Source organism: Vigna umbellata, chromosome 7 (genome assembly GCF_029865625.1).
Source record: "Vigna umbellata cultivar VRB3 chromosome 7, Vumbellata_1.0, whole genome shotgun sequence".
NCBI classification, from domain to species: Eukaryota; Viridiplantae; Streptophyta; class Magnoliopsida; order Fabales; family Fabaceae; genus Vigna; species Vigna umbellata.
In genome coordinates, this window is record NC_142171.1 from 35682183 (window position 1) to 35706019 (window position 23837).

Genomic DNA, 23837 nt, shown 5'->3' on the forward strand with positions numbered 1-23837 from the left:
TAGGGAGAGAAGTTATAGTGGAGAGTCCCAATATGAACAAGAGGCCTTAAGAGTAGGAGAATATTATCATCAACCCTCTTCATCAAGAAGACACAGGAGGGAATTTGAAAATCCTCCTCCTCCTAAGGAAGTTAATGTGGTATTGCCTCATTTTCATGGAAAAGATAATGTTGAGGCTTACCTAGATTGGGAAATGAAGGTAGAGCAAATTTTTGCTTGCCATCAAGTAGGAGAAGAAAGAAAATTCTCTCTTGCTACCTTAAGTTTTCAAGGGTATGCAATATACTGGTGGACTGCTACAGTCCAAGAGAGACTAAGACAACGACTTCCTCCAATAAAATATTGGAATGAGCTTACAAATGCCCTTCGAAAAAGGCAGATACCCTCCTACTACAAAAGAGAACTCATGGATAATCTCCAAAGATTGCAACAACAGTCTATGTTTGTTGAAGAATACAGACAAAAGATGGAGCTATACATGATGAGGGCAAGAATAATAGAGGGCGAGGAAACTACCTTGGCCAGATTTTTGAGTGGGTTGAATCTTGATATCAGGGATAGGGTTGAACTACTACCTTATAGAGATTTGAATGATCTTGTTCAAATGTGTATAAAGGTAGAACAAAAAAATTTGAGAAAAGCTTCTGTTAAAAGATTTCAATCCCCCTTTGAACAGAAGATTGTAAAAGAAAAAGAACCCCTCAAACCTCTAGCCAATATAGTTGAAAAACCCAAACATGAATCCTCTTCACACACTCGCACCAGTGAGATCAAGTGTTTTAAATGTTTGGGTAGGGGTCACATAGCTGCTCAATGTCCTACCAAAAGAACAATCATTTTAAGAGGTAGTGACACATATAGCAGTGAAAGTGAAACCCCTAGTGAAAGTGAGAATGAGCAAGAAAGAGGTAATGAAGAGAAAGTATATCCTTGTGAGGGTCCACTTCTCATGGTGAGGAGGGTGCTTAATAGTCAACCAAGTCTAGAACACTTATCACAAAGAGAGAACATCTTTCACACAAGATGTCAAATTGCAGAAAAATATTGTTCTCTCATTATTGATAGTGGATCTTGCTGTAACTGTTGTAGCACAAGGATGGTTGAAAAACTGAATCTTAATGAGATACCCCATCCAAAACCTTACAAACTTCATTGGCTAAATCAAGATGGGGATATAACAGTCAAGAATCAAGTTAAATTGGCAATCTCCATAGGAAACTTCAAAGATGATGTTATTTGTGATGTAGTTCCTATGGAAGCTTGCCATGTACTATTAGGAAGACCATGGCAATTTGATAATGACACTACACACCATGGTCTCACCAATACCATAACTGTGCACAAAAATGATAAGAAATTTGTGTTTCATCCTCTGTCACCTAACCAGGTGGCCAAAGATCAAATACAAATGAAGCTCAACAAGGAGCAAGAAAAAGAAGAAATAGAGAGAAGAAAAAGAGAGCAAGAGGAAAGAAAAGACGAAGAGAAAAGAGAACAAGACAGAAGAGAGCAAGAGGAAAGAAAAGAAGAGAAAAGACAGTACGAGAAAAAAGAGCAAAGAGAAGAGAAAAGAAGGAAAGAAGGGAGAATAGAACCTCTGTCCCCACTCCTCATAGAACCAAGACTCTTAAGGGGAGGTTTTTTATCCTTTAATTTTTTATATCTCCTTAAGTTTTCAAAATTCTACTTTTCTTTCCAAGAATTTACCACTCCATCTTTAAGAATGTTACAACTTGAAAAATGTGACAATTCACTTGAGTTATTGTTACCTTTGTGGTTACAACTAACTCAAGACAAAAATACAATTTCAAAAGAAGTAAGGTTTCTATATTGTATCGAAATTAAAATTTTCAAAACTAGGAAATCTTCTTCTAAACATATTTTTTTATATATCTTATTGGGTCAAATAAAGCTAAATCGAGCTATGTTTGATGATTATGGCAGATTCATATTTGACCCGGGAGGAACTTTGATGGATCCTACAAAAAATAAGTCCTCACAAAGACAAACCAACAGATTTGAGGACAAATCCCTTTCCAAGAGGGAGGGGATGATGACTTGGGCCCAAGCCCATCAAATAATTAAGGTCAAATACTAGAAGCTAGCCAAGGAAAGCATAATTGCAGGCCATCAAGGTGCACCCAGTGCAAGGTCTAGGAGTGCTTAGCCCATCTTCACTTTAAAGCACGTGTATATGGTGCTCATTCTAGATCTTTAGCACCCACCTTATGCTTGTACACGTGGCATTAGATCCACATTTGTAGGAATCTTTTAGCACCATTGATACCAACATAGGAGCTGAATTCCTTCTATAATTCACTCCTAGATCTCCTTTGTAATCACTTTTGAGAATATTGATTTTTACTCTGCTGAAGCATTTGCAGCACCTAAAACTCTATCCAAAAGTCATCCTAATGAGCTTCCCTTCTCCATCTAGCTTCCTTCCAGTGGAAGGCCGCCTGAGCTAGCTCTCCACCTTCCAAACAGCTCTGCAACCATTACTTACACCACAGACTTTCAACCTGCATTTCCGCTGCCATCTTTGGAATTCATGTTCCGCTGTGTCAACCTATCACTCTTGCTGGAGCTACTTCATCACCTATGTCCCTACTGATGGAATCCTATTTGACGTAGTCCTCCTTTTGTATTTCATAGCTTAGCTCCTAAGGAGCATGGGTTACTATAAATACCGAACTCCTCTCTTGTAGTAGCACTTTTGAGAATAATGAATTAAACTTTCTGTAGAGATAACTCCAGAATTTAATTCCCTTGAAAGTCAAGGCCAGGGAATCCCAAAGGATCTCCTCTAGCCACCTTCCATCTCACTCTATCATTCTCTCATTTTCCATTAGCAGATTCTCTCTCCTATGTAGCATCCATCTTCGTCACTCTCACCAATTACTAGCTTCCTCGTGGCTTGCGTCAAGTCTACTGCCACGCGTTTTCCATCAGCATAGCTTCCATATCCTCATTTCGCGTCCTCACTACGTTTTCTCTCCCGAAAGCTCTTCAACCACAAACCTCATCCTCATCATCGTTGAACCTTCACCGTGGTGACTCTCATCACCAATCAGGTTCTTCGCTTCATCCATTCGAGCCTCTTCATCGAACATCATTACGATCCTAGGGTTTCTTCCGCCTCTAGGTTATTTCTTAGATTTCCTTCAGTTCCATCGGTTAGATCTTCTTCTCCACCGATTAAATCCTCCCTTACCTTCAACCCTAGAGTTTTCACCGATTTAAACCTCCAAACCTAGGGTTCTTAGTTCTTTTGTTGTTTCCGCTGTTTCATTTGCTTCCTCTACTTCTTTCCGCTGCGCCTCAATGTCAAGGATGCCTCGAGGAGTCCAAATCTCTCAAGTTTCGTCTTCTCCTCGGAGTGTCGCCTATCACCTACTCTTGCACATGAGGAGATTGATAAAGATTTTAGGACCAGGCAGGTAGGAGCAACACCTTTGAGCCAGGTAGACCACTTTCATCTTCCACCACTTTTCCAATCTTTAGGGAAGTGGAGGTAAACATACCTCAAATTGATTATTCTGTTGATGATTGTGTTATTCACGATTATGCTGTTGATAGGTATGTTGATGATTATATTGTTGATGAGTCTGTTCTTAATTCTCCCTCTTTTCATGATGAGAACCACTTTTTGTTATCACATCTGAATGTTTATTCTCCATGCACTAAACATGAATCTGAGTCTGTTGTTGATATTGCTTCTAAATTTGAACTTGATTCATGTTCTGAGGGTATATATGAGGTTCAGCCTATTACACTGGGATTGGGTGTTATACCCCTGCATGTCATTTCTTTGGAACCACATTGCACTAACATTATTGCAGGAGGTACACATGAATTTGAGCAACATGCACCCACAATGGAAGACAAAGGTGCTTACATACACAACAGTTTGAAGATCAATAGGCACCAGCTGAACCCGCTCATCAACAATCACTTCTTAGATCCACAAAGTTCTGACATAGCACTAAGGAGATGGAGAATAATAATGCCAGAAGAACTCTTGCAGATTACACTAATATAGCTGGACCTCAGCATTTCAATAGCATAGCAAGACCAAGAGTCAATGCAGCTAATATGGAGGTGAAACCGGCATTAATCCAACTGGTGAAGAGTAATCAATTTAATGGGTTGTCTCACGAAAGCCCATATGAGCACCTCACAACTTTTAATGAGATCTGCAACACGATGAAAATAAATGGGGTGCCGGACGAAGCAATCAAACTTAGCTTGTTTCCATTCTCATTAGGAGGCAACGCTAAGCTTTGGTTGAATTCTTTTCCAGAAGGAAGCTTTACAGAGTGGGAAGTAGTGGTGACAAAGTTCCTAAACAAATACTTTCCACAATCAAAGGTAAATAAAGGAAAGCAAGAGATATCATCATTCAGGCAAGGCATGGAGGAATCACTGGGTCATGCATGGGACAGATATAAAAGCTTATTAAGAAAGACTCCCACGCATGGATTTGACGAAGTGGAAGTAGTCCTAATCTTCCTTGGAGGTCTTGGTTCCCAAACCAAGATGATGCTTGACGCCTCAGCAGGAGGAAATATCAAATGGAAAACTCCAAAGGAAGCTACAGAAATCATTGACAATATGGCTACTAGTGATAATGAGCTCAACAGTGAAAGAGGAGCTCCTATACAACAAAAAGGAGTTCTACAGTTACAAACCAATGATGCCTTGCTAGCACAGAACAAGATACTAACTCAACAACTGGAGACTCTTACAAAAACACTTGCACAACTACCAAAAGAGTTAAAGACTGTTGCACAAGTTCAATCACAGTTGTGTGAATTATGTAGGGGTGACCATCTCAATGGTCAATGCACCTTTCCAGCAGAAGCCTTAGAGGATGTTAACTTCATGGCCAATCAATACCGTCAGGGGAATTTTAATCAAGGGTGGAAACCACACCCAAGCATTGGTCAAGGACAAAGTGGGCAAGCTGGACAAACTGGGAATTTAACAAGCAACAGCAACAACCAACCTTATGGCAACAGATTTCTATACTTAATGAAAGATCAATAAGGATGGAAGAAACTCTTCATCAGTTCATACAGAAAATTGAGTCTACTCAAAAGAGCACTGAAGCTGCTATTAAGAATTTGGAGATTCAAATGGGTCAGATTACCAAGCAGTTGGAAGAGAGGCCAGACAAAAATTTTGGGGCTAATACTGAGGTTAACCCCAGGGAAGAATGTAAAGTGTTGGAGAGTACAAATGATGAGACAGTTGAGTTAGAAAATGAGAGACAGAAAAAGAAGAGAGAGAAAAGAGAGAAAAAGAAAAACAAGAGAAAAGAGAAAGGAGAGAGAAGAGAGATAAAGAGTAAAGATATTTTTCCTTTTCCAATAAATCAAGAGAAACAATTTGATTTTACAGAATTATTCAAGATGGTGGACAATGATGTACCTTGGAAGGAGATATTACAACAAATTGCAGTTTATACTAAACTTGAGGAAGAAGTCTCTACAAAGAAAAGACGTAGAGATGATGATACAAAGAAGTATAAAGCTGTTAAAAATGAGCCATTCCCTCCAAAAGCAAAAGATCTAGGAGGCTTTTCCATTCCATGCAAAATAGGGAAGAAAAGGATAAAAAAAGCTTTACTTGATTTAGGATCAAGTGTTAACTTGATACCTTATTCTTTATTGGAGTAGATTGGTGATGTTGAGGTGAAGCCTATAAAGGTTAACTTAGTAATGGCAGATGGATCCTCAAAGGAACCCTATGGAATAGCAGAGGATATTATAGTTTGTGTAGGCAAACTCCAGTTCTTGGTAGATTTTGTGGTGATAGAGATGGAGACTGAAAAGATACCCATTATTCTCGGAAGACCGTTTATGAAAACAGCCAAAGCCATCATTTATGTGAACGAAGGTATAGTGGTGCTCCAAGACCGAGAAGAGAGAGTTGTTGTAGATGTCTTCAAAGAAGAGAGGCAGATGCAGGAGGAAGAATCTAGTCATAAAGCTGCATATCAAGATGTACTCATGACTAGCCCTGAAGATGAAAAGGCCAAGGTTAAAGGTAAACATTGTTTGTTGTTTCAGGTACAGGAAAAAGAAAATATTGGAAGAGGAAGAAAAGTTCCTGATGACTGGATGAAAGAACGACTCCAACTTGGTACACCTGTGAGATTCAAAAACAAGTTGGGGGTTGTGAAAGGCTACAAAGAAAAGGAGATGATAGAAAAGTAATGGTTTAAGAATGTTTAAAGAATAAATAAGAAACTTAAAAATAGTTATGATGAAATAGGCTAATTCCACTGCTTTTCCAAGATAGATTCGTCATATGTTATTCACAGATAATTGTTCAATTGATTATTATTCAAGTTTCAAATTAATTAAAGTACATTCTTAATTAATTTGAGGGCGATCATTCATTTAACCAAAGTAAATTCTCAATCAAATGCAAAACATTTCTAGATTATGCACAATAAATTCAACCAAAGTACATTCTCAATCAACTTTTATTGTGTTTAATCATGTTTATTCTTAAATCTCCTAACTAAATTAAAAGCTAATCAATCAAAGTAAATTCTCAATTGATTATAGTTGAAATTATTACTAATCAACCAAAGTACATTCTCAATTGATAGTAAAAACCATTTAATCATATGAAAGTTCCTAAATTAAATCAAAGTAAATTCTCAATTAAACCTAGAAACCCTAGAACTCATATAATCAATATGCATGTAGATTCAAACACATTATGATGCAAAAATCTTTACTTTTAACAAGATAGAGAGATGAAAGACATAGAGAAAGAACAAGTTAAATCAATAATCAAAAGAAACAATCGTATTACATCAATCTAACCTCAGAATCGATAATGGAATTACAACAGAATAGCCCTAGATGCTTAGCTCTCCATGAATGAAGTTGAATACAAGATGAAAGAAAAATGAGAGGAGTATGAGAGAATGAAAATATGAAGTGAAGTCCCCCCTTCTGCCTCCCTTGGGTCTCTTTATATAGGCTTGATTGGGCTTGGACTCTTAATAGTTTGTTGATAAGATATTTTCTGTTGATATATTATATCTTTCAAATATTCATTAGATTAAATCAGTTTTAAAGAATATTTGATAGATATTAACTTAATTATCTTATATCCTATATCTTCCAAATAACTAAAAGATTTAGATAATGATAAAAATATTTGGAAGATATTTTCTGTTGATATTCCCAAATTAAATTCAACAACTGAATTTTATCTTTAAGATTTTCTGACTTTCCAAAATTGCACAAATACCCTGAAATTTCCTCTATCTGCACTTTAGCCCCTTTTAAATTTTCCAAATAAAATTTGATTTTGGGCCTTGAATTGCCACTTGGACCAATAAAACTTATATTTTCAGCTGCACAAATAAACATTAGAACATCCAAGAATAATTTATGCACTAAAACTCACTTTTTACGTCTCTTTATTTCCCAAATTCACTTAAAATTAATCATTTAAGCACAATTATCCCATCAAAAATTTGAATTTTAAAGCATAAAAATGGGCATAAATATGCACTCATCAGCAAACACTCACTTTTCCACCCCTTGGAGGAAGATCTTGGATGCTCAGGCTACCTACTCATCTTTCTAGGGTTCCATCTTTCATTCTTTCATTATTGTTCATTTAGTTTCACCATGAATATGGTGAACTAAACCTTGTATTGTTGTTGGGGAATCAATGTAATCTTGTGAAACTCTCATATATGTAATTTGTGCTTCAACATCTTATTTTAAGATACATGCTTTCTTTCATCATTAGTTAGGGTTTTTCCTCTTTGCTTAAAGCATGCATTGTTTAACTCATTCAATGCCATGATTATTTATTTTGTCGATATGGGAACGTACGTGGAAATCTAGATCCGGGGAAAATCTCCCAATAGCATATTACCTAGACATAGGAATATGAGGGTTGGTTGTCGTTAAGCTTCTGCGCTTCAGAATTAATTATTACGAATGCTAGGAATTGTATGAACTCGTAATTAAGGATAGGCCTTCTTGCAAGATGATTTAGAGAGTGACATTAACATTGATGAAAAGAATGATGAATTCCTAAAAGTATATGAGAGTGGATAAGATGAAATTGACAACCCCAAAAACATACTCATCCATCTAATTCATTAAAGTGTTTGTATTCCTCTTTTCCATTGATCAAATTCATGCATACATGTTTAATTATTGTCTTTTGCATTTAAAACCTACAATCAATTGTTCACAAGTCTTAAATAATCAACAAATCATATAGCTAACTAGGCCGTGAGTCCTTTGGGAGAACGATACTTGGTCTTACCGAGTTTTATTACTTGATACGATTCGGTCACACTTGCCGAGGGTTAAACAAGTTTTTGGCACCGTTTTTCGGTGTTCATAAATTTGTCATCAGCTATATGCCTCGGTTGGACCCAAACCATGCGATAGCTTAAGTATACTGCTTCGGTTCTTAACGTTAACCGGTGCCAATACTAGCAGAAAATAAAAATAATAAAGGTTTAATACCCAATTTTGTCCTCAGTTTGGTTGGCAAATCTCAATTTAGTCCCTCGTTACAAAAGTGTTTGAAATAGGTTCATACTTTTAAATTTTTTATTCAAATTAGTCTTTTCCGTTAAATATAACCAAATGAAGTTAATGGAATGATGATGTGGAAGAATGCAATGATAACGTGTTATTCTTATATTATATGCACAGTGACGTGTTAGAAGTTAAACTGGATATTAAAGATTAAGTATTTGAAATTGGAGAAAAATCGATTTAGGGCATTTTCTATTCCGCTAATCACATATGTCTCCCCCACCTCCACAAATTCCAAACTCATTCATCACTCCACATACAAATACTTCATCACCTCCGTTCACCCAAACCCCAAACTCACATAGCACCTCCATAGCCACCAATCAAAGTTGTAGACTGCCCATAGTGTCGGGGAATAGAGCTCATAGCATCGGAGAACTTCACTTCCTTCGTTGTCATAGAGGCGCTGGGGAGTGCCCTCACCAACAAGTACTCCGAGGGTATGCCCGGCAACTGCTACTACGGTGTGATGGACAAATTTGTAAGCACCAAAATATGATGTCACAAACTTGTTTCACAATCGGCAAGTATGACCGAATCGTTCAAGTAATAAAACTTGGTAAGACCAAGTATCGTTCTTCCCAAAGGACTCACGGCCTAGTTTAGTTATGTGATTTCTTGATTAGCTAAGACTTAAGAAAACAATGATTGAAATTTTAATATGCAAGACGAAAATAAACATGTATGCATGAATTGATCAATGGCAAAGACATAAGATAAACACTTTCAATGAATTAAATGAATGAATATGTTGTTGGGGGTCAATTTCATCTCATCCACTCTCATATATTTTAGGAATTCCTCTTTCAAATCATCATTGTTAATGCCACTCTCTAATGTACCATTCTAGATGGCTTCTCCCTAATCAAATAGTTCATACAATTCCTAGCATTCCTAATGATTAGTTCATGAGTGCAGGAGCTTAAGGCAACCAATATAATGTTGTCAGTAAAATATTGGGAGAAATTCCCCGGATCTAGATTTCCCCGTACGTGTCCGTATCAACAAAACCAATAATCATGCATTAGAATGAGTTAAACAATGCAAGCATTGAGCAAAGAGGAAAAACCCTAACTAATGATGAAAAGAAAGCATATGTCTTAATTCAAAGATGTATTCAACAAATCCATATATGAGAGCTTCAAGAGATTACATTGATTCCCCAACAAACATACAAGGTTTAGTTCACCATATTCATGGTGAACCTAGATGAATAACAATGAAAGTATGAAAGAATAAACCCAATAAAGGTGAAGAGGTAGCCTGAGCATCCAAGATCCTCCTTCAAAGGGGTGAAAGAGAGAGTGTTTGCCTCGTTTCTGCCAAAGATCTCTAACTAAAGGACGTGCAAGCCCTTATATACTAATCTAGAGTTACAAAAGATTACAAAAGCCCAAGCCCAAAAAGTGCCGCTCAGCGCCATTTACCGCTCAGCGGTGGTTACGCGTCTTCTTTCTTCCCCTCAGCGGCCATTTGCCCCTCAGCGGTTCCAACGCCACCTCTTGAGTGCCGCTCAGCGGTAGTTTGCCGCTGAGCGGTGCCTTCGACTTCTCTTTTTGCACTCTTTCTTGTCTTTTCTAATGTCCTCTCTCTCATTCTTCACTTCTTTCACCAAATTCACCTCAAAACCTGCACAAAAACACTCAAATCAAGCATAAACCTGTCCAGCTCTCTTATTTCTGAAAATATAAACAAAATGCATGATTTCAAGCTAGTTTCTAAGTCTAAAGGTTGCTTTTAGTATCACTTTTAAGCATGAAAATAACAGTTTTTCAACTGTTATCACAACCCCAAACTTAGAACTTTGCTTGTCCTCAAGCAAACAAAATGTAACTCCATCTCCAACCAATTCATATGATGGTTCACTCATTCAAAATCCTCTTTTCAAGATAAGTAATAACTTCACTCAAACTTATGACCAAGAGTTAATTCAAGATGTGCACATGCTTTAGTGTTCACAAAGTCATTTAAATTCCAACAAATGCTATTTTTCATGAATGATCAATCAATTAAGCATGGATGTTCATGTGCTTATGGAATATTTCCTCACTAGGTAAAGTGTTTCACTCAACACACAAGTGTATAAGAGGTAAAGTGTTTCACTCATTCACTCCACTATCACAATGTCACATGAATCAACTTTGCCTTTCATTTAACCACAATCAAATACATTCACAAGCATGCATCATCACAAGGACTTTTCAATGGCTTATAATGTGGCTGGGCTAACAAGAAAATTGGTTTTTCTGGATCACAAAATCCTTGAGTTAAGAGAATCATAACAACACAATCTTCTTATTCATTCCCAACTTTCTTTTGCCTTTGCTTTTGCATTTGCATTGAGCTTTGCTTCTTTTTCTTTTCTTTTCTTTGCATATTCTTACTTTTTAGCTCTTAGCTCAATGCTTTTTCCTTTTTCATGTTTCCCCAATAACCCCAAACTTGAACATTTAACAATACCACACAAGATCTTCTACTTAACTCAAGGTAAAGATTTTCAATCAAGGGTGTTCAGTGTATATTTAAGGCTAAGGGTTCAAAGGATAGAACACAACGTGTTCTCTTTTAGAAGGCTAACTTTATGAATTTGGCCAATAAAAAGGGTTTCAAAAACACGGCCTTTGATCATATGATGCAAAACAAGCAATTGATTCAATCATAGAAAACCTGGGCAAAGTCATTCATGCTTTCAAAGTAATAGCATTCAACAATAACAACTCTGGAGCTCAAAACCTCACATATAAGCTCATTCACATTTGACATGCACATCCTGCTTAATTTCACAATCACAATCATGATATTATGCATTTGTTCACAAAGCTTGTGAATCACCTGTATAAGCATTTTAATGTGCACATCATTTCAACATCAATTAATCATAAGCATCATTCAGCATTACTTATCACACAATCACAGTTAATAGCAAACCATCACAAGAAACCAGGTTTCAAATAGAGTACATCAAACCCTAATCTAAAAACAAAAACAAATAAGTTCAGAAAACTTAAACCACAAAAGCATAATCATATGATAGCATTCATCAGTAAATGCTATCTCAGCTCCTCATCAGTCCGAGCTCTCTGTATCTTCCTCTTCCTCTTCATCATCATCTTCATCAAATGCTTCCTCCTCCTCTGCTTCATCTTCCTCCATATCTCTGGCTGAAGCTTCAGCTGCTCCAGCTCCTCCATATACTGGTTCTTCTGGCCAAGCTACCACATTATGGAATTCATCCATAGTCCACCTGTGTGCTGGAGGGGTATCATACATCCCCACTATCATCTCAGCCGTGGCCACCTGCCCTCTGTGGATGGACTGCAACTGAGCACCTATAAGAGACATATACATGTCCCTCATCTGGAATGGTTCTGCCTCATGAGTATCAGTAGAAGTCCTGCTCTGTGCTGGCCTTCTCTCTCTACGAGCCTGGCGTGGTGGCACTGGCTGGGCTGCCTCCTCACCTCCACAGTACTGTCTGTAATAGGCCTCATCTATAGCTTTTCTTGGCCTCTCAAATGGTGGAACAGAAGTGTCCACCCCAGCTAGCTTGCAAAGGTGAGTGATCAAAGAAGGATGTCCCAGTGGTGCTTTGTTGTTTGAGGTGTTAGCACACACACTAATCTCATCAGCTATCACCTGCCCAATATTAACATTCAAGTTTCTGATAACACAGTAGATGAAGAGTGCCCTGCTGAGAGTAATATCTGACACATGTGAACATGGCTGAATGTTGGCATGAGAAAATGCCATCCAATACTTTGCAAGAGGAGTCAAATCTGTCCTCCTAATATTAACCACTGAGCCAGATCTATTCCTTTGGAAGTGTCCTCCAGGTATGCACAATACTCTCTCAACATCCTCAAAGTCAGCACCTTCCTCCATGCTAAGAGCAAACTGGCATTGCTCACCAGCCCACACAGTATCCAGAAAGTTATTGATGGAGTCAGGATCATACCTGATAACATGGCCTCTAACATAGCCCAAATAATTCTCAGCTGGATAATCACCAATCTTCTTTGCATTGGTGTAAAATTCTTTCACCACAGCTATGTTGGCAGGTGATGGATAAGTGGCTAGCTTCCCCCAATCATTCCCTAACACTTGCTCTCCAAATTGAGGAGCAAAGTTAGGTATCATTCCAACCTTTCTCTCCATTAGAAGTCTCCTGTCCTGAACCACCCTAAAGTGCTTCTCATGTTTCCTAGAGAGGAACCTGCCATTATGGGGCTGCTCTGGTTCCTTTTCCTTTCTCTTGGTTGCCATGGTTTTCAATCTCTTTCCTGAAGAGGATGCCATTCCTGCATTCAAACATAAATCCAAAACCACAGAACATGATGTTAATCATTAGTAAACACAAAACAAAACTCCTTTTGAAGCTAAACCACCGCTGAGGGCCAGAATTTCCCCTCAGCGCCACCAGTGCCACATTCCAACACGCAAAAATCAGAAAAAACCAAATCTGGCAGAGTGCCGCTCAGCGGTAATTTACCCCTCAGCGGTAACTCTGCAGATTTTTGAAAAATCAGTTTTAAAGCTTCCCTAACTCCACCCAAATGCAATTTTCAGTTTTCCAGTTCATAATCATGCAGTTTAATCGGTTCAAACATCAAATATATCATCAAATCATGCATAGAAATCAAAACCCCTAAATATTCATGCTTTGACAATCACATTCAAATTCAAGAACCCTAGAATGAACAAAATGCATTTTACTTACTTGGGTGGAGATGCTAGATGATATGAGAATGCTCTCTTCCAACCCCAAACTTTGATGACACACTAGTATAAAAGTGAGTGGAAGAGAAATCTTCTAAAGAGGGAAGAGTAGAAAGATGTGGAAAACCTAGGAGAAGAGGTGTGGAAGTGTTTATGCAGAGAAGAACTTGAAAGAGTGTAAAAACGCGCAGCTTAGGGTTTAAAATTACCCCAATGGGCTCGGGTTCCGCTAAGGGGAACTTAAGCCCATCTGCGTTAGTACCGCTCAGCGGTAAATGCCGCTCAGCGGCACTTTCGTGATGTGCCCTTCTCCTTCTTTTCTTGACCTACGTGCCTTCCTAGCATACCCCTCATAGGTTCCCTGCAATTCAATGTTAAAAATGCTTATGCAAATCCTAAAAATAAACAAACAGAAAAATAATCAATCAACTGGGTTGCCTCCCAGGTAGCGCTTGTTTAACGTCACGAGCCTGACCCAAAATCCACCAACACCCATCAGTAGGTGTTTCAAACTTACCAGCACTCATCAGTAGGTGCAAAATCTTCTCACCAACACCCATCAGTAGGTGTTACAAACTTAGTATCCTTCAGTAGATACTTAACCACCTAGCATCCTTCAGTAGATGCTAAATCCAACAAACTAAATACAAAAATAAGGTTCACAAATTAAAAATTACAAAACCAAAATAAAATCAAAAGTTCTTAAATCAACTGGGTTGCCTCCCAGCAAGCGCTCTTTTAACGTCATTAGCTTGACCCAAGCTCAAGTTCCTTCTTCTTTTTCTTCTTCTTCCTACTGAACTTCTTCAGAAATTTGATCAAACCAGGAACCTGTTGCAGTGTCTCAATCATAGGAACTTTAATCTCCAATTTCTTGAAGATTTCCATGAAGCACTTAAATTTCTTTTCCTTCCTATGATTCTTCTTTAGATGAGGATGTGATTTTTCATGTGATTTCTTCTTCTTTCCTCTCATCTTCTTTTTCTTCCTTTTTCTCTCCCTAAATTTTCTCTTTTTCTCTTCTTTTATTTTTTTCTTCCTTTCTCTTTTTCTCCTCAACTTCTTTATCTTCACACAAATTTTCTTTATCTCTTCTCTCTCAACCAATTCTTTTTCTTTTTCTTCATCTTTATCTTTCTCACTCAACTCTTCTTTCTCTTTTCTCTCTACCCTTTCCTCATCTCCCTCTAATTTTTCCTCATCAAGAATCTTGTCACTTTCAGTGATAATGACTTGCCCTTCCTCCTTAAGGTTAACATCAGTATTAACATCATCATTTAATATCTGACTAATGTGACGAAGTTGCATCTCCATTCTTTTACATGATTCTTCAATGCTTTTCTGAGTAGAGTCAGAATTTTTCAAAAATCGTTGAAGGGTGTCCTCCAACCTATCCAAACTTCCTGATAGAAAGGGTTGTTGCTGCCATTGTTGTTGTGGTTGGTTCTCAAATTGTCCAGCAGCTTGCCAAAATTGGCTTTGATCCATGCTTGAGTGAGGTTCCCACCATTGGTTGAGATTACTTTGGTAGAATTGAGTGCCCCTATAGTTAAACTCTTGACCAAATTGCATTCTGCAGACATTAGGCACAAAACCCTAAAAACAATTGTTAGCACAAAAAGATATAGAAGAAAATAAAGATTGAAAAGATATAAGAAGATAAAAGATTTAGAAGATAGAATCAAATAAAATAGAATAAAACCTAATCTAAAAAAATAAAATCTAATCTAAAAGATAAAATAAAATAAAATCTAACCTAACCTAAAAGATAGAATAAGAATAAAATAAAATCTAACCTAAAAAGATAAAAAGATAAAATCTAATAAAATAAAATAAAATCTAATCTAAAAAGATAAAATAAAATCAAATAAAAACCGAAAAATAAAAAACAGAAAATAAAAACAGAAAACAGAAAAACAGAAAACAGAAAAATTAAAATAAAATCAAATAAAATACAAACTGAAAAATATAAACAGAAAAATAAAATAAAATAAAAATTCGAAATTTAAAATAAAATAAAAAAAATAAGTCAAAGATAATCAATAATCACACAAATTAACCAGTTAAACCACGAGTCCCCGGCAACGGCGCCAAAAACTTGATGGACAAATTTGTAAGCACCAAAATATGATGTCACAAACTTGTTTCACAATCGGCAAGTATGACCGAATCGTTCAAGTAATAAAACTTGGTAAGACCAAGTATCGTTCTTCCCAAAGGACTCACGGCCTAGTTTAGTTATGTGATTTCTTGATTAGCTAAGACTTAAGAAAACAATGATTGAAATTTTAATATGCAAGACGAAAATAAACATGTATGCATGAATTGATCAATGGCAAAGACATAAGATAAACACTTTCAATGAATTAAATGAATGAATATGTTGTTGGGGGTCAATTTCATCTCATCCACTCTCATATATTTTAGGAATTCCTCTTTCAAATCATCATTGTTAATGCCACTCTCTAATGTACCATTCTAGATGGCTTCTCCCTAATCAAATAGTTCATACAATTCCTAGCATTCCTAATGATTAGTTCATGAGTGCAGGAGCTTAAGGCAACCAATATAATGTTGTCAGTAAAATATTGGGAGAAATTCCCCGGATCTAGATTTCCCCGTACGTGTCCGTATCAACAAAACCAATAATCATGCATTAGAATGAGTTAAACAATGCAAGCATTGAGCAAAGAGGAAAAACCCTAACTAATGATGAAAAGAAAGCATATGTCTTAATTCAAAGATGTATTCAACAAATCCATATATGAGAGCTTCAAGAGATTACATTGATTCCCCAACAAACATACAAGGTTTAGTTCACCATATTCATGGTGAACCTAGATGAATAACAATGAAAGTATGAAAGAATAAACCCAATAAAGGTGAAGAGGTAGCCTGAGCATCCAAGATCCTCCTTCAAAGGGGTGAAAGAGAGAGTGTTTGCCTCGTTTCTGCCAAAGATCTCTAACTAAAGGACGTGCAAGCCCTTATATACTAATCTAGAGTTACAAAAGATTACAAAAGCCCAAGCCCAAAAAGTGCCGCTCAGCGCCATTTACCGCTCAGCGGTGGTTACGCGTCTTCTTTCTTCCCCTCAGCGGCCATTTGCCCCTCAGCGGTTCCAACGCCACCTCTTGAGTGCCGCTCAGCGGTAGTTTGCCGCTGAGCGGTGCCTTCGACTTCTCTTTTTGCACTCTTTCTTGTCTTTTCTAATGTCCTCTCTCTCATTCTTCACTTCTTTCACCAAATTCACCTCAAAACCTGCACAAAAACACTCAAATCAAGCATAAACCTGTCCAGCTCTCTTATTTCTGAAAATATAAACAAAATGCATGATTTCAAGCTAGTTTCTAAGTCTAAAGGTTGCTTTTAGTATCACTTTTAAGCATGAAAATAACAGTTTTTCAACTGTTATCACGGTGGCAACGAGTTCATCGATCAAATTGAGAACCTGTGCTGTTCCCGCGCCCTCGAGGCCTTCCATCTTGATCCCTCCTGGTGGGGCGTCAACGTCCAACCCTACTCTGGTTCTCCGGCCAACTTCGCCGCCTAAACTGTTGTGCTCCAGCCCCACGACCGCATCATGGGTTTGGATCTCCCCTCCGGCGGCCACCTCACCCACGGCTACTACACTTTCGGTGGGAAGAAGATCTGTCTAGGTTAAAAGTTGAAAGGGAAAGTTGAAAGAGAAGGTTCAGAATTTTTCTAGGTTTGGATTTGGAAGGGGAAGCTGAAAGAGAAGGTTCCCAAATTGGAAAGTGAATCAAAGACAAAATTTGGTTGCCCCATCTTCCCAAGACAAATTCAGTGAACGTCATGTAAGCGGGGGCGAACAGAGGCAGAGGCGAAAAGGTAGTGGGTGGTGGCTGCAGTGTGATGAAAGTGGGGCGAACGATGTTGTATTTGGAAGGGTGAGTAACAAACAATATAATTTTTCACAATTTAAAAATGACAATATCCAGCTCAACCTTTGACAACTTAACATGTCAACGCATACAATATAAAAATAATATAAAAATAATATAAAAATGACACGTTACCACTGCATATGCCAGATAATCACTCTCTTAACTCCGTTTGGTTATATTTAACGGAAGGGACTAATTTGACTCAAAAATTTAAAAGTAAGAACTTATTTCAAACACTTTTGTAACGAGGGACTAAATTGAAATTTGCCAACGAAACTGGGGACAAAATTGGGTATTAAACAAAAAATAAAAAATATAATGGCTATATGCTTCGGTTGGATCCAAACGATGCGATAGCTTAAGCTTTCTGCCTCGATTCTACTGATAACCGAAGCAGTATTGCTGTCAATCAGGTGCTGTGCAGAGGAGTAGCGAAGGACGCAGAGGAGTAGCAGAGAAGTACGCTACGTGGCAACGTTTACGCCTCGGTTCTGACTGTAACCGAGGCAGTAAGTGATTTTCAAAAAGTTTTCAGCTGATTCGCATTAGAGCAGGGGCAACGTGGGAATGCTTTAGGCTTCAGTTCCGTCTGAACCGAGGCATATCTCCTTCCTCAAAACTACAATAATGCAACCGCGCTTTTATACGCTTCGGTTTCAATAAAACCGAGACGTATATAACCCGTTAAAAAGCCATTTTTTTACTAGTGAAAACTGGTTTCTGTATTTCAGGTTTGGTTGAATGAGCTAAACCGAATCAAATCTAAAAAAAAACACTAAAGGTAACGTCGAAGTATACACCATTTGAAGTTCAAAAATCGATAGTAACATCCCATACAGACAAATTCGACATTAACCTTACATCCATCCCCTTATACTTGACGTCAAATATTCCTTTAAATATAAATATTTATTCAAATATTACTCAAAAATTGACGTCCTCTTTGAACTTCGACGTGAACATTACGTCCATTATCTTCCGTATCGACGTTAACTTTACGTCACTTCCCTCGTCCATAAGACGACAAATATTACTATAAATATAAATATTTATTCAAATATTGAACGTCATTCTCTTTACTAACTGACGTAACCTCACGTCGTTGCACAATATCGACGTTAGGTTTACGTCAAATCTCGATCTACTCGACGTCAAATTGTCCTATTAACGTCGCTCGTGATATTCGACGTAAAATTTATGTCACTCGCTATGACGTCGGTCGCAAATTTGTCGTTAAAAACCAAAAATAACTAACGTAATACGCTATTTTTGCACTAGTGATAATTAAATAAATAATAGAAACAAAGCACAACAAATGTTTTTGACACATATTATTGTTGAAAAAATAAAAAACAAAAATAAATAACAAAACATATGGTTAGATCATTAAATAATAATGTCCATCCCTATTTTTAAAAATATTACCTGACTTTTACATGTTGCTCTATCATGTTCAAGCACACACTTTGTCTTCTATTCTATGCATGTTTTCTGTCCCTATCACCAAGCAACCATGTGCGAGGTTGCAAATTTAAGTAACTTGTCACTGGAAATGTTACATGATTTTTTTTTACCAGTAAAAGTTTATCTTGTAATTGAATGTAAGCACTTTGATAATATAAAACTTATATGAGTCTAGAAAATGAGTCCAACATATGAGTCTAGTAAACAAAGTTTGACAAATGAGTCTGGCAAACGAGTTCAGTAGACAAATCTAACAAATAAATTTGACAAACGAATCCAACAAACTAGTTAAGAAACGAGTTTAACAAATAAGTATATGAGACGAGATCGATAGACAATTCTATCAATGTCCAATATGAGTTTGACACACGAGTCCAACTGACAAATCCAATAGACAAGTCTAGCGGACAAGTTCAACAAATAAATCCACCAGATGAATTCGAGAGATGAATCCACCAAACAAGTCCACGAAATATTTAAAAAAATTTTAAAATAAATTAATTTTCATTAGATAGTATATAAATAATAGGTTTTATCATTCTAGCGATCCTCGTTTGTGTTGGAAATCGCAGATCGGTCCCTTAATTTTTTTTTTGTTTCAATTGGGTCTTTATTTTTGAAAAATTGACACAATCAAGTCCTTATCGTTAGTTTTGTACTAACACCGTTAAAGTGGGTGTCACATGTCAATTTCTGTTTTTTTTTTTTAATTTTTTAAATATTTTTTTAAATATATTTTTAAATATTTTTATTTTACTTTTTTATATATTTTTTTTTTAAAATTAAAATTTTTGTTACATGTGAAACTAACATTGTGCCATGTGGAAACGACAGCGTGACGTGACATGACAATATTACGTGTCATTGTCATGCCACATGTCATTGCATTAGTCTCAATTTGATCCTGTATTCTTATTTTTTTTCAAGTTAGTCCTATTTTTTTTAAATATTAAACAATTTTGTCCGTCTCTAAATTCAAAGAAAATTTAACTTGTATATAAATATTATACAAATATTTTTATTAAAATTGATATTTTTATTTTATATTTTCAACAAATTAGAAAAAAATTCGTGGAGAAAATTATTTAAGCTTTAGTTTTTCTAGTGGGGTTTCATGTAGGCATGTAAAGGATTGGTTGATAGGATTTGAATAAAATCATTGTTCAATTCAATAAAAAACTTAAGTTGGGTAAAGTTTATGTAGTTTTGTGATTCATATTAATTGATTATTAATAAAATTGGATTGCATTAGTAAATCCAGTCACGTCTTTTGAATATTTTTATTAAAATTTGTAATTTTTTACCTCTTTTAAATTTTTTAAAAGATAAAATATATTGAGTAGTTTAATATTTTAAAAATGAAGTTAATTAAATATTTTTAACAAGATTAAGTTTATTTATTATTTTCTTCACATAATTTACTCTAATTTTTTAATATATTTAACAAAAATATCAATTTTAATAAAATTATTTTTATACATTTATATACAAATTAAAATTCGTTTGAATTTAGGAAGGAAAAAAATTGTTTAATTTTTTAAAAAAAATTAGGACTAAACTAAGACCATAAAAATACAGAGTCAAAATTGAGACTAATGGAATGACACACATGAAACTGCCACTATCATGTCACACTAACATTACCACATGGCACAATGTAAGTATGACACGTCACAACTTTTTTTATTTAAAAAATTTAAAAATCAAAACAATTAAAAAGATATTTTAAAAATTAAAAAGAATCAAAAGACTTTAACGGTGTTAATACACTAAGAACAAGGACCTGATTGCGCCTATTTTTAAAAATTAAAACTCTAATTGAAAAAAAAAATGGGAACTTCTTAAATGATTAAACTTAAATAAGAAAATATTATTATTTAATTTGATAATTTAAAATACTTATATTCAATTTTAATAACATTTTTTAAAATTTAAATTTATAATAATAATAACAAAATGCATTCAATTAAGTGTACATATATGTATCATGTTCATTGTAAGGACCTGAAAAATGGGCCAAGAGTAGTTGGCCTTATGATGAGGTAGTCAGGCCCGTAAAACTAAGGACATCATGACTTAGATGGGACCTTTCAAAATCTGAGTTCATTAGCCAACTTTCCATTTTCTTTCTAGAACTCTTATTTTCCCTAACCTTGTTATGCCTTCTGTCTACCATTCCCTCACATTCAGCCATTGCATGTTGTATTGAGCTATTTGGAATTGATTTGGATGGGTTTTAATTGCTATAATTAACCAATTGGAAGTGATTTAAGTGTGCAATCTAGTATATTTTTGGTTGGATAGAAATTTGGAGTTTTGTGGTTTTTAGGTCACCTTGAGAGGAAGTGAGGTAGTGATTTTCGGCATTTGAGGTCTAAAGCGCAACTGGGTTGTTGGGGTAGTCTTAGCTAGTGTATTGTGACTTGTTTCAGTCACTAAATTGATCAAAATAGGTGCAAAGCAGTAGGATTGAGTTTTGGATCCCTAAGTTGTGAAAATTAGTGTTTTAGAGTTAAAATTGACTTTTAATCACTTTAGAATGGTAGTAGGAATGTTTAGAATCATTTAGATAAGTTTACTTAAGTATAAAACAAGAATTAAGGGTGTTAGAAGTTAGTAAAAAGGGTTAGAAATGGTCAAGTTGGGTTCTGTTCGCAATTATGCAGAATACTGTAGAATTATGCAGAACGCTGCAGTTGACCGTTCGGTCTTGTGCTGCTCTCGGTCATAACTGGGTTGGTCTCTTTTGAGTCTTACCAGTTCATGACCGTTCGTTCTCTTAAGTAGCGTTCGGTCTTAGGTTGCTTTCAGTCTCTTAAGTAGCGTTCAGTCTCTCAGGTAGCGTTCAGTCTCTTAAGTAGCGTTTGGTCTCTCAGGTAGCGTTCGGTCTCTTAACTAGCGTTCGGTCTCTCAGGTAGTGTTCAGTATCTTAAGTAGCACTCGGTCTCTCAGGTAGCGTTCGGTCTCTTAACTAGCGTTCGGTCTCTCAGGTAGCGTTCGGTCTCTAAAGTAGCGTTCGGTCTCTCAGTAGCGTTCAGTCTCTTAAGTAGCGTTCGGTCTCTTAGGTAGCGTTCGGTTTCTTAAGTAGCGTGCATTCGTAGGTAGTGTTCGGTCTCTTAAGTAGCGTTCGTCTCTCAGGTAGCGTTCGGTCTTAGGTAGCGTTCGGTCTTGCTATTGCTCGGTCTTAGGTAGCGTTCGGTCTCTCTTAGTGAGCGGTCCTTAATAGTGTTCGATCACTTCTTCAGTCTTACCTTTTATGGATTCTTCGGTCCTGTCTTTGGGAAGAGAGATACCGTTCGGTCTCCACCATTCACAGGGTGTGCGGTCTTGCTCATTATGTGTTGATGTTTTCTATTCGGCCTATATTCCTATTTAATCCAGTATGCTATTTTACTTAATTGTTCCAGTTGCTTTAAGGGCTTATGTGTGCATTATCATGTTTGTGTTAAAGTGGAAAGTATTAGTATTGGACGTAATTCCATGATCCTCGAGGAGGGATACATGGTGGTGCCCTTTCAGTGTTTTTAGAATGATTTGCATGGTAGCTCAGTCTTGGGGGTTTTCCTAATGCTCCAATGGTCTTTCATTCTCAAGTAGAGAGGATTGATCCATGTGGTAAGGAGTAGCAGGAGGTCTTAGTCTTTGGTGCTTCTAGTACGGCCCAAGGTGAGTGATAACGAACTAACCTCGTGAGTGTGGTAGGGCGAAACCCATTGGCAATGGCTTTGTAAAGTAGTAGAAGCCACCACGAATGCATAACCCGCCATAGCTCGGTAGTCATTCTAAGTCTGGACGAGTCAAGTTTAAGTGCCACAAGTCATGTTTGTCTAGTATAGTATATCTCTGTCTTTACCTGCATGTTGTCTATGACTGTTATAACATGATTTTTATATCTAGCTCACCCTTGCTTGTGTGTTTGTGTTTGCTTGGGTATGCTTTCTTTTGCAATGATCATCCACTTGGATGTGAGCAAAGATGGATGAGGTGCCTCTGGAGCAGGCTTTGGAGAAAGATGATGTCGCTACTTAGTCTCCTTAGGATTCTCTTAGTATTTCTTGTATTTTGAATTATTGTTTAGTTGTTGAGGATTTCCCTGTGATTCCTGTCCTTTTGAAATACTCTATTTGCGTTTAAGTTTTAAATTATGACTCATTCTGGGATGACTGTAAGCTTAACTACCTTATTCACAGTCTACTCTAACTGTCCTCTTTTATTTAAATGTGGACTCACTATATTATATGTTTCTATATAATCTGGGATGTTACATTTATGGTATCAGAGCAGTTTTTGTCCTTAGAAAATCCTGTAGGGTATGTGTGTGCCTTGATTATGCTTGTGTACTCTTAGTCATGATTAAGTTGGTTGTCTTTGTTATTTGAGTTGGACTGATGGTCTTTACTCTCTGTGTGAACAGAAGATGGCACTTAGGCTTCCTTCTCCTCCCCCATAGGCCGATCCGTCTGAATCTAACCAGATGTTAGAGACTATGCTTCAGGTGCTGCAACAGTAGAATGTTGCACTGATTCAGCAAAACACAATAGCCTTGCAGAATCTGGAAGCTGCAAGAGTGTCTACTGAGAACGCCAGAGCATCGGCTGATACCACTTAGAGGCAGTTCATGGATATGATGGCTAGTGGTAGGACCGCTGTAGGCGCGTCTTCATCTGCAGGCGCGTCTTCATCTGCAGGTCTGGTCCCAGAATGGAGCTTGGAAAGCTTTCTTCAACACCATCCAGCTAGGTTTGATGGGAAGTGTAGTCCGGATGAAGCTGATCATTGGTTCCGGGACATGGAGAGAATCTATGAAGCCAAGAGATGTCCTGATGAGAACAAATTGGCTTACACTCAGTATTTGTTGAGTGGAGAAGTTGGTCACTAGTGGAGTGATAACAGTTGAAAAACTGTTATTTTTATGATTAAAATTGACACTAAAAGCAACCTTTACACTTAGAAACTAGCTTGAAATCATGCTTTTCTTTATATTTTTGGAAATAAGAGAGCTGGACAGGTTTATGCTTGATTTCAGTGTTTTTGTGCAGGTTTTAAGGTGAATTTGGTGAAAGAAGTGAAGAAGGAGAGAGATGAAATCAGAAAAAACAATAAAAAGTGCAAAAGGAGAAGCCGAAGTCACCGCTCAGCGGCAGTTTACCGCTGA

The 23837-nt window shown here is 36.8% G+C and overlaps 1 protein-coding gene across 1 annotated transcript; it reads left to right on the plus strand.

The window, feature by feature from the left end:
• The first annotated feature begins 406 nt into the window (after positions 1–406).
• On the plus strand, positions 407–23291 carry LOC148195851 (uncharacterized). Its single transcript, XM_088095304.1, has 3 exons — positions 407–1461; positions 22962–22992; positions 23211–23291. Exons 1-3 carry the CDS (start codon positions 407–409, stop codon positions 23289–23291), a joined length of 1167 nt encoding a protein of 388 aa, XP_087951430.1.
• Positions 23292–23837: the final 546 nt, after the last annotated feature.